The sequence below is a fragment of the Anarrhichthys ocellatus genome, unplaced genomic scaffold (genome assembly GCF_004355925.1).
Source record: "Anarrhichthys ocellatus isolate YVR2014 unplaced genomic scaffold, GSC_Weel_1.0 scaffold43, whole genome shotgun sequence".
In the NCBI taxonomy this organism is placed as follows: Eukaryota; Metazoa; Chordata; class Actinopteri; order Perciformes; family Anarhichadidae; genus Anarrhichthys; species Anarrhichthys ocellatus.
In genome coordinates this window covers 1-10,961 of record NW_022280073.1, presented here as the reverse complement: position 1 = coordinate 10,961, position 10,961 = coordinate 1, and the positions used below count along the sequence as shown (strand labels likewise).

Genomic DNA, 10,961 nt, shown 5'->3' with positions numbered 1-10,961 from the left:
GTTCCTTATGTTTCCGTGTTGAATTGGGCCCCGACAGTCGTCGACTTTACCTCCCCCCCCCCCCCCCCCCCCCCCCAACATTTTGCTTCAGGGACCTCCAACTGACTCTGGTTGTTGGATATAATGTCATAACACCAGGAATTTAGTGGTCGATACCAATACCAGGGAAATTCCACGACTGTCGATACCCAATTCAACACGGCAACATACACTCCTTCATTACCGTTTGCATGTTGTTTTATGCTAATTAATTATTAATCCCCGATGATCTGTCTCACGTTTCTTGCCAAAAAAATGCATTTTACAAGATTACATCTCAACACAACATGTTATAATTAAAGTTTTGCACTACACTTATTTTGACTGAGTAGAGCTTGAACGCATCATAATCTAACCTCCATACGTTAGCTGTTAGCTCTGTTATTTAGCCAGGCAGGACTTAGCTGGATACCACTGCTAACAGCTAACCTAAACTAGTTATCCTCCTGCACTTTTATCCATGTAAGAAAGCTTTAACATTGGTTTCTTGTTTTAGCTGTGACCAGCAGCTCACTATTCATGTCCCACCTGACACAAAGCGTTTCAACGTTGTTTGCATTACAAACTATTTCTAGTACGTCATTTACTGTTTGGTTTTAGTTTTGTTCGCGGTGCTTTGATTGACATGATATTGTTGATCATTTCTCAAAGTAGTGAAACGGCTTCATGGAAGTAACTAAAGTTCTAACTGTTCTCTGAAGACTCCCTGGTTAATGGCATCAGCCGGTGTCAGTCCGTCCTGTCTGCCAGCTGGAGCTGGTCCTTACAGACACGCCCTAACCAGCGGCGCACTGCTGGCATCCTCCGCCACAAGGACGACCCTGCCAGCAAGAGGTCAGCTGCTCCAGTGTGGGTTTCTGCATGCCTGTTTGCATGTCCATGCCTGTTTACCTATAAACAGTTATAGAAAAGGTGTACTGTGCTGCCCCCCCATAGTACTCACCCTCAAAGGGCCAGTGTGTAGCACTTCAGGGGGGGTCTATCCGCTGACATTGAATATAATATATATAACTATGTTTTCATTATTGTATAATAACCTGACACTAAGAATCGTTGTTATGTTTGTTAGCTTAGAATGAGCCCTTCATATACATAGAGAGCGGGTCCCCTTCATGGAGTCCGCCATGTTGCACCGCCACGTTTCTACAACTTACCTCAGTCTTGGAAAGGGAAGAGAGGGCAGAGGGTTATTCAGTCGGTTGCAATCTGGAACCACCCCGCTGGATGCCATCAAATCCTACGCACTGTCCCTTTTAAAATCTGATCTGTATTAAATAACGCCATTACAGAGAGCATCTGTAGCTCCTGTTACTGTTTCATCTGCATGTACCGCCTGCGCTGTGGTGACACTAAGCCGGGTTGAAAATCAGCAAAGTTTCCCTTTCATCTCTCCATCCTCCTCCTGATCTACCAACTGTTGAGGGAGGGATGTGCGTGGAGCCACCAGTCATATGTAGTGCTGTATCGTACTAAGCTCTAAGCCCGCTCACTTTCTAGTGGTCCAATCAAATGGAAAAGATTTGATTTAGATCCCTCTTTTAAATGTACACCCCTCAAATAAAAGTTGCAAAAATAGTTACTCGGCATAGTTACTGAAGTATACAGAGAGGTCTTGCTGTTATTTAGCCTCGCGTCATTGATATAAATGGGGTGGACAAAATAATAGATACACCTGCATGTGTAACTTCTCTTTGTTTAATTCTCTTCTTACAAATATGCATTAGAACCTTCATGAAGGATTTATTGCAGGACTGTATTAGTTTCAGATATGTGTACCTGATAACTGGCCCCTGACCATGTGAACATGTATGTGTGCGCAGACCACGGCTGCAAGCACAGAGGAAGTTCGCCCAGTCCCCTCCCAGCTCTCCGGGACCAGCAGGTTCGACGACACCGCCACGAAGCAACCACGCCCACAACCTGGCCGTGGTCACCTGTCTGACCCGACGCCGGCCCAAGACCGAGGACTTCTTGTCTTTCCTCTGTCTGAGAGGTGAGCCGCACGGGGAGTGGTCTGAACTGAGTCAGTGCTAGGAGCTCGGCTCCACTTCATCATGTAACCGTTACTGTGTGGACAAGAACTGATCAATTGATGAAGAAAGGCCGATGCACCGCTGTGTTTAAATTCATCTCGTATCTCTGGATCGTCAGAGATCCTTTCTCCATGTTTGAAGATCAGCTTCAGTTAATGTGCTTTGAATAAGGAAAAAAAATACGAGCTGCATGGGAATCCCACAGTTCTTTGTGTTTGCCATACTGTATCTCCTCCGAAATCAACAAAGGCATTTCCTCTTTCACTTCAGGTTCAGCAGCGTTGCCTAGCAACATGGCTTTCTTAGCGAGCGGACGAGCGAAGAAGCCATCTGGCGCTCAGCATCTTACCTCCTGTCGCTCCACCAATCACAGGACTGCAGCTGAGGGGAAGACCATGAGATTATTCAGTAGAAGCACAGGTACTCGTCCTCTGACCTGTCTGTGTGTCGGCCTGTGAGGAGTCACATTGGGTTCAGGGTGGATTTTTTTACCTAAAAATGTAAACTTTTATTGTCACACATCGTATTGTACACAGCACACAGTGAAATTAAGCCTCTGCATTTCACCCATCCTAGTATTAGGAGCAGTGGGCAGCTACTACAGTATATAGTGCCTGGGCAGCTGTTTTCCCTGGAAGCGAATTGGCACCCACCCAGCTACCAGTTACTGGTGATGAAACAGTTTAAATTTAATAATGTCGCCTCTTTATGACCTACATAATTAAACAAGACCATCAGCGAGATGATTGGCTATTTCTATATAGTTCTTCTTAATGCTTATCACCGGTGCCACCTGGTCAGCTTCAGATACAAGTTCACCTGAAACTCCTTCAGCTCAGACTCCAGCGGGGCCTCCATCATCAACCTAGATCCAGGTCACTGACGCCTTTGTCCTGCAGTCGGAAGCTCCAGCGATAGGAGAAGAGCTCCACGCCGGCCAGCAGCCGCTGCTCCTCCTCGTCCAGGAGCAGAGCTTTGCCTCGCTGCACCACCGGTCCCCGATGGGAGCCGACACCGACACCACTGCTAGAGAACCAGGCCGTATTGCTGGGCCTGCTGGAGGGAAGGGAGGCACAGGAGAATCAGAACCAGGACTGCAAGGGGCAGCCTATCAGACCCCTGCTGTAGTAAAATAAGAGGTTTTCTAAAGGGACTCTGGTGCTCATGGAAACAGTATCGCTTTTTTCCACAGGGACCGCCAAAACGAACACAAAATGAAAGTTCCTCGTAACTTTAGATCCAGTCTCGTCAGTCTTTGTGAGCGTGGTATATCTTTTAAATACTCTAATGATTGAGGCAACTTTCACTATAAAAAGGTTAATTCATCCAACAAAATGCTTTACTTACGTCTTGCTCTTTGCTTAGATAAATATATATTTTTCTGGCTTGTGTCTCTGTCTTGTTGTCCAACAGCGCAGCGAGACTTTAAGTCTCTGAGAGGGAGGCCTGGAGGCTCTGCAGTGGTCAGCACCTTCTGCCCTTTAACCGCCCGGGCACAGAGAAGGAGGGAGAGGGAGAGGAGAGAGGAGGAGCAGCAGCAGAGGAGGAGGAGGAGGGAGGGGGTGGAGGGGGTGGAGGAGGACAGGAGAGAGGGAGCTGAGAGACACCTCCTGAGACCTCGCCAGCTCTCCCTCCAGGTCAGGAGGACAAACAAGGTCTGATCATCCTTTCTTCACCCTTGTATGTCTGAAAGGTGTCTTGTTTGTATCATCAGCATTCTGACTCTTAAACTTCTATCAACGCCAGTTAGTCGAAGAGCGAAAAACATTTCTTACATCGATAAAAGCCTTCAGTGTCGGTCTCTGCTCTTCTTTCAATTATGTAATATTCTCCAGTTCTGATATAACTGATGCTATTGTAGCAGCTATGCTAACCTCCTTAGGGGCCGCCATTTTTGTTTAGAACAAACAGTCTCCTCTCCATGTCGTCACACACACACACACACACGTTGGGCTTTAAACGAACTATACCACGGTCACATGAGTCCACATTACCACCACCACTAAGCTGAAGGAGGACTGGTGTTTGGCTTGATGACTTTAAGTCGTCTCATTTAGCCCCTTGTTGGCATCCACTTTTTTTTAAGATGCGTAAAAGCTTCAGAGGGGAATTTACTGTCGTATTTTATGTCAACAAAACTTGGCTCCACCTGGCTTGATCTTACCTAAGGGGCTGGAAGGATCAAAAAGTTGAAACTAATAGAATAGATATCCGTACACACTTAGATCTATGCAGAGTGCTTTCGGTCTAAAGGACCTTCATCTGAGCATACATGGTTCAACTGGAATGGCAGCTGAAGAAACAAACGAATCACATTCAAATCACTGTATGCAGAAAACCTGTGCACACCGTGATTATTCATCAAAGATCCCCAGATCTATAAGAAAAACCTGAAACCTCTCAAAGCAAGAATAGAACGAGGGGCTATGGAGGAGTACCGGGCAGGGGCCCTCATAAACCATAGATCCCAAATTCTCCATTAAATATCTTGGATTACAGCAAAACACTTCAAAACCCTGGTTGAGGCCCATCGGCTGAAATGTATCTCAAGTGTCAATTCAAAAAAGCTCCCTTTGTCATATCTTTTTTTCCATATCAACCCCTCTTGGTGGTTCAATATGTTCAATGCCCTGGAATCAAAGAGAGGCTGTGAAAATTCATTGAAATCACTGGTGGCTGGATCGTTGACCTCATTGTGCCTGATGCAACAAAATGTTATACTCTCTTCAGCTTGTGTTAACTAACAGCAGACCTTATTTCAGGCATCCAACCAAAAACACAAGGGAACCGTAAATAAAAAATGCTAACTTATTTCCTTGTTTTGGGACTCATGGCTGCATCATGCTATCATGACCTCTTTCCGTTGCAGGTTGCAATGGCGACTGGACTCTCTGAACAAAGAACCTCCTGCCTCCGGTCAGTTCCTACGTTAAAGCCGAGCACGGGAATGGCCAGCAGACGCTCCCCAAGACCCTGCACAAGGCCTAACAATACCTGTAAACCGAGGGTCCAGGAAACCAACAGCAAACACCAGCTGCCTCGCAATCAGCACCTTCCCCTCCACCACCCAACGGCCTCCGACTACTATCGCAACCCCAAGACCTTCGGCGGTCTCCAGAACTCAGGAAGACATTCAGGCAGGACTCCGCCTTTGACTAACGGCCCAGTCATCAGGACGCTAGGTGAGAACCCTGGTGTCCTGAGGTCGTCCAGGAGACGGAGAGGCCTCCCACCGGACACCAGCCCCCCCCGACTGAACGGGCTTCCTTCGTCAAAGAAGTGCAGGACAGTGCAATGCAATGATGGCGATGTCACATCGGAGAGTGAGATCCAGCAGAGGGAGGACAACTGTGATAAAGATGTGAGTCACATTGCTGAAATCAACGGTAGCCACGACGACGAACCAAAAGGAGACGCATGTGGCCGTGTTGGAGAGATGAGACCGGAGAGGGGCAGTTGCGTTGGTGAAGACCGACAGGCCGAGGTAAACGTTGGAGAGTTGAGTTTGACCAGCGTCTCTGCTCTGGAGCCCTCTCAAGAAAGGGTCAACCTCGCCAACGTCACCACGAACTGTGACCTCAGCCCCGTCAGGGAGGACGCGTGCAGACATGCGAGAGAAAAAAGGCTCCAGAGAAATCCACGCACTTCATCCACAACCCCTACGACAACTACCAGGACTGCTGATCCTAGGCCTGTTGCCAGAGCTGCTGCTGCTAGAACTACTGTAACTAAAGCTGCTCTCAACTCAGTGACAGCCACACACGTACGCACTGACCCACCAGACAGTTATTCTGCCAAGCACACTCCTGAGGGTATTAACAAGAACGTTACCAAGTGTACTTCTCCAGCCAGCGGTTACTCTATCCATAATTCCAAAGGTGCTGCAAAAGACACTTCCGAGGGGACCACGGGGGAACCGACAGAGGACAGTGCTCCTGTCAGTAGCTGTTCCAGCACTTCCAAGGCCTCCGCAAAGGGCCTAACCCAGACCAAGTCTACTACCTCAGCCATTAAGACCAGGACCAGCCCCAGAACCCTTCTGAAGCGCTAACAAGCACCTGAGCTACGCCTGAAAACGTTCACGAGTTCACTGAATTGAGAATTGATGTCGGAGGCCATTGGCAAGGTATTTCAAAAAAAAAAAGCATTGAATACTGTTGATCTTAAGCACGGCCTGATGATGGCTGTTGACTGGTCGGATAGTGACGCAGTGACTATGTACTGTTCTCTACATTTGTCAATGATTGTGTGATTGTTTTAATTCCATAGGGGTGAAATATATCGTTTGAAGACGCATTGTAATGGAAGATACCGTTGCTTAATGGACTTTATGGTGAAAAGTCACAGTTTTCAGATACTTCCCTGCTGTATCTGAAGTAATAGCTTGATATTTTTGTATAATTCACATGGAAAAGGTACTGTGTGTGTTTTTTTTTAGTTGTGTTTTTTTAATCAAAGCACATAGTTTAACTCGAGTCGGTCTGCTGTGCAGTTTTCAGTAGCTTACGTAGAGAAAGCTGTGGTGCACACTGCTACGTGCCAACGCTCTGGGGCTTTTTGGCAGGTCTTTGGTAGTCTGGTCACAATACAGTCCTGCCTTTTTATTTAAACAGGAATAATCTGTTCGGGATGGGTTTCTCACCAGAATATAAGGATAAGTTCACATTTATTCAAGTCTCTCCTAAAACAGTACTTGCTCATACGAACAATGGAACAGGTTTAAATCGTTTATACTGTCCGATTAATTCACACGTCAATATATCATTTCAAACTGTTGTTTTAGTCATGAAAACCAAGACGGCAAACTACATTCCTCCTTTGTGCCCTGACTAAGGCAGCCAGACCAGATCCACTCCTTCCACTCTTACCTTTCACAATAAAAGTCCTAGACATATAATATTCGCAGGTGTGTATTTTGCATTTTTTTGTGCCGTTTATTTGTTAAGTAACATGCGAAGAACAAACGTTTTTTTATTTACCGATTTATATCTTTTATTTTCCCCTTCCACTGAAGCCTGTGATGCCCGTACTGTACGTACCATTAACACGTTTTTGTCTATGCTTCACTAGGGGTAGTAAGGCGATATGAGGGGGGGTGCCATCCCCCCTCGTTTACCTGCCATCCCCCCTCTCCCTCCCCTCGTTACAGAGAGTACAGGGGAAGAATATGTTAGTCTAGTCTAGTCCGCCTGACTCATTGATCCTTTATCTGACTGAGGTTTGTGGCTCTGAAATAGCAAAAATATAGACTTGTAGAAATAGGAGGAGATGTGTGCCCACACTGGATATCACTGATTCTACTGAAATGTCAGAAGGCTTTTAGGACTACGTCAGGTGCTATTAGTTTGTTCATAAACTGATTTAGGGGAGGTTAAATAGAAGAGTGGTAAAATGTTATGGCTGTATTAAATATAATAAAATAAGTCAATACACATTGGTCAGTAATGCACATTTTTTTATCAGTGCAGCCAATGTGTGTAGGATTTAAACAAAACAAAAAGTTTATACAACTTGTGTGTCATTTCATGTTTCATGTGTAAGTTATGTTTTTTTTTTTTTTGGTAAAATGAGTAAACTCTTTAATCCCCAATGGAATATGAACACATGAAAGGATAAATATTTGTGCTAAGGCAACTGTAAAAAGAAAAAATCTGTATAAATGTGAATCTTTTGAATGAGAATTTGCAATAAAATTACTTTGCATATTTATCTGCCGGGTGCATTTAACTCATTTAAACTGAAGCCGCACATTGCAACAAGAACATACCATCCTGACAATGTTAACCTTAACCCTTAAAGGAATACTTCTCCCACAACATGGCCCTTTGTTTATTCATTTCTCGCCCAGTGTTACCTTGAGTTCATAAAGAACTATTTGTTTTTCTCGCATGCCTCCACGGGGAACAAAGAAACCAAGGACAAGCTGGACAAGCATTTTGTTTTTTTTCCTCATAAAATTATGGTTTTCTGACCAGATTTACGAGGGACAACAGTGGCCCATTGTACCAGATGGGCAGCTCTGGGACTTATTTTTTTTTCAGAAAAGGGAAGAAGAAAAAACCGAAAGAGGACATCCATTCTGTCTGCACCCTGACACAGGACTGTGAGGCACTGACGGAGGCAGAAGGGGGCGCTGTTGCGCAGCTAGAACAAAGATGGGTTCCCATGTTTTTTCATGGGAGTTAAGCCTTTCAGGCAGCTTTTCCACTCAGGCAGCCTTTCTGTCTTCGTAAATATATATTTATTTATTTTCTACAGCAGACATAACTCCACCACATATCGTCTACATTACAACATATTGCACAAGCTGTCAGATATCAACTGTGGGAGTCACCAGGCTCGAAAGACTCGGAGGAAAGGAGGTGCTGCCTGGGAGACCGAGTTCAGGACGTAAGACCAGCATTATCTACCAGAGCAAGTAGCTTACAACTGACGTTAGCTGGCCAGTGCACCAGTAGTGTTGACAGACAGTTAAGGCCAAAGCTCACGTTACTGTTTTTAGATGTTAAAGAAACCGGAACTGAGAGGCATCATGTTTGAAAACTTCAGAGAAAGACTTCACATGGTCCAGCAAGATTTCACAACGGGGTTGGTCTGCATTCTGACAACGTTAACCTCTTTAGCTAGCTGTGATAACCTCCAACTCATTAGCCTGTACGATATACGAGATGTGTGTGGTAGCCCTCGTCGCAGAGCACAACATGTAAACTTAATGATGACACAATTGAGATGTGATTAGCACCTATGTTGGCTAACGTTGTAACGTTAGTGTGCTGCTAGTTAGTTACATTTACTGAGAATGTAATTTGCAGCGTAACTCCGTTGAGTTTGTTATCGTCCTAGCTAGCTCGGTCCTAGCTGTTCCTGGATATTGCTCTCAGCTGACCATCATGTGACGACTTTTATTTTCTACCCAGGACGGTGAAGACGTACACCACATCCATATGACGAATTAATATCAATAACTAATTGGCCAATGGAATTACAACTATCCAAATTTCAACGATGTGAATTCTAAAAGCACATTTTTTACAACACACTGAAATGGAGCTCCTAGAAAGTGTCCTTTTCAAAAGCTGCCCTGTATCCTTTTTATCTGTGTTGACTTGTCGACACATTTAACCTCAGCTGCTCCTGGTGTCACTGGCTACCTCATTGTCTATACTGTATAGCAAGTGTACTTGAGCAACACACTGAACCCCAGTTACTGGTTAGTCCAGTACCTTGCATGCTAGCTTGGTCCCGTCTGTGTGGACAAAGTTGAATGAGCATCACATACTGTGAAACACGTTTGGTAAAAGTACAAATGTAGCCCATATTGCTATATACTATGTTTTTAACTTGGTGTGCAAAGGCAACATTGCTCTACATCCTCGTTGAACTTTTCTATGTGTCTCTCTAACGTTCCTCCGTCCAGCTTCAAGACCCTTGGAGACAAATCCAGAGACACCAAAATCAGGAGGAAGCCCCGGTGAGCAGAGAACCTGCGTGTGTGCGCGTGTGTGTGTGTGTGTTAACTGTGATTTAAAGGTCTTACTATCGAGGTCAAACATTCTTCGAAACTGCTCTGCCAACCTTTAGAGCAAAACTGACAATTCAGCTTTCAGTCGCACTCGTATCATTTCTGGAGGCAGGTGGTATTATTATTCTTGTAATCATATGTTTTTTGGGGGGTTCTGACTTATTATAGGTGTGGCCGGGTCATTGTTTGCAGAGGTTTAATCCTGTAGGAGAGTGTAGGCCTGGAAATTATTAAAAATGTGAACCAATATGAAGCTCTACAGAAAACATAATGTGTGTGAATGTGAGATAGTCCTTGTAACGTAGTAGCCTGTCAAAATAGAACCAGGTCTCAACCCGTTTGTGTGTGGGGTGGGCTGCATTTACACTGACCTGCTCAATATGTTAACTGTCAGTGACTTCACCTATGAAAGATTCTCATGGGGAAACCCTGACTTTGTTTATTCTCCAATCTCTGAATTGTATGAATGCTCACATTATTCAATCATTAGTCAACATTGTGTGATTCTCTGTTGTTCAGGTTTGAAGAAAGCCTTCCTCATTTCAGTGCTGGACTGGACCTCCTCAGCAGGTACACACACGCACACATCACTGTTCTTCTGTCTTTGTGAGGACACTGACATAATGCATTCCTTAGCCCCTTACCTTAACCATCACAACTAAATGTTTAACCCTAACCTAAACCTAGTTATAACCCAAACCTTAAAACCAAGTCTGAATTCTCAAACCGGTAAAAATGTCCTCACTCTGTCGATAAAAACTTGTTACGGTCCTCTCTATGTAACAAGTACAAGAACAGACACACACACAGTCAATTTCCAGAAGCGTTGATGTATATGGAGGGTGTGTTTATGTGTATGCGATGTGTTTCTTCAGGTATGAGGAGAGCTGGTTTCTGCTCCATAAAAGAACCAAAGACTGTGCTCAGACTGCAGAGGTAGGACCAGCACACTGTTCACTTCTTTAAACACCATTCATGAATCACAATGTATAAGGAAGCGTCTTCTGGTGACGGTGGTGTGTTAATGGAGCTGGAGTATCAGATAAAAACAAACGCATGTACACATGGCAGCAGGTTCACAGAATACTGTCAGACACCAGTGTTGGCTCTCCATAGAAACCTGGTTTTATACTCAAATATCTTAATATTTTAGAGAAACGCTACTCCGCACAAGTTTTTAACACAGTAAGCTAGAGCTGAAAGGATTCATTTATGGGTCAATCTACGGACATTTTGTTTGAAAACTGTAGCTGCTTCACAACAAAGTGATAAGAAATTGGCTGGTTGAAAGCTTTGATTACTTTGAAGCAGTGACAGGAGCTGTTGTGTTCTGTCCTGTGTGTGTGTGTGTGTGTGTGTGTGTGTGT

The 10,961-nt window shown here is 44.7% G+C and overlaps 3 protein-coding genes across 4 annotated transcripts in view; all 3 read left to right on the top strand.

Moving 5' to 3' along the window:
• LOC116395095 (uncharacterized) overlaps window positions 1-1,950 on the top strand; it is a 5,523-nt gene extending 3,573 nt beyond the window's left edge. The window contains exon 3 of the mRNA XM_031868661.1: window positions 741-1,950. Within this exon, the coding sequence (XP_031724521.1) occupies window positions 741-946 (206 nt within the window). The 3' untranslated portion in view covers window positions 947-1,950. The remainder of the gene's footprint in view (window positions 1-740) is intronic.
• Window positions 730-7,781, top strand: LOC116395094 (uncharacterized). Its single transcript, XM_031868660.1, has 5 exons — window positions 730-888; window positions 1,860-2,032; window positions 2,343-2,492; window positions 3,486-3,727; window positions 4,942-7,781. Exons 3-5 carry the CDS (start codon window positions 2,366-2,368, stop codon window positions 6,121-6,123), a joined length of 1,551 nt encoding a protein of 516 aa, XP_031724520.1. The 5' UTR covers window positions 730-888; window positions 1,860-2,032; window positions 2,343-2,365; the 3' UTR covers window positions 6,124-7,781.
• A 101-nt stretch (window positions 7,782-7,882) lies between these two features.
• On the top strand, window positions 7,883-10,955 carry LOC116395096 (dysbindin-A-like). Of its 2 annotated transcripts, none has more exons than XM_031868662.1 (4): window positions 7,883-8,462; window positions 9,490-9,543; window positions 10,114-10,164; window positions 10,470-10,955. In XM_031868662.1, exons 1-4 carry the CDS (start codon window positions 8,248-8,250, stop codon window positions 10,558-10,560), a joined length of 411 nt encoding a protein of 136 aa, XP_031724522.1. In that variant the 5' UTR covers window positions 7,883-8,247; the 3' UTR covers window positions 10,561-10,955. The 2 variants fall into 2 exon arrangements, with proteins under 2 accessions (XP_031724522.1, XP_031724523.1); XM_031868663.1 differs by lacking the exon at window positions 7,883-8,462 and adding an exon at window positions 8,476-8,660.
• Window positions 10,956-10,961: the final 6 nt, after the last annotated feature.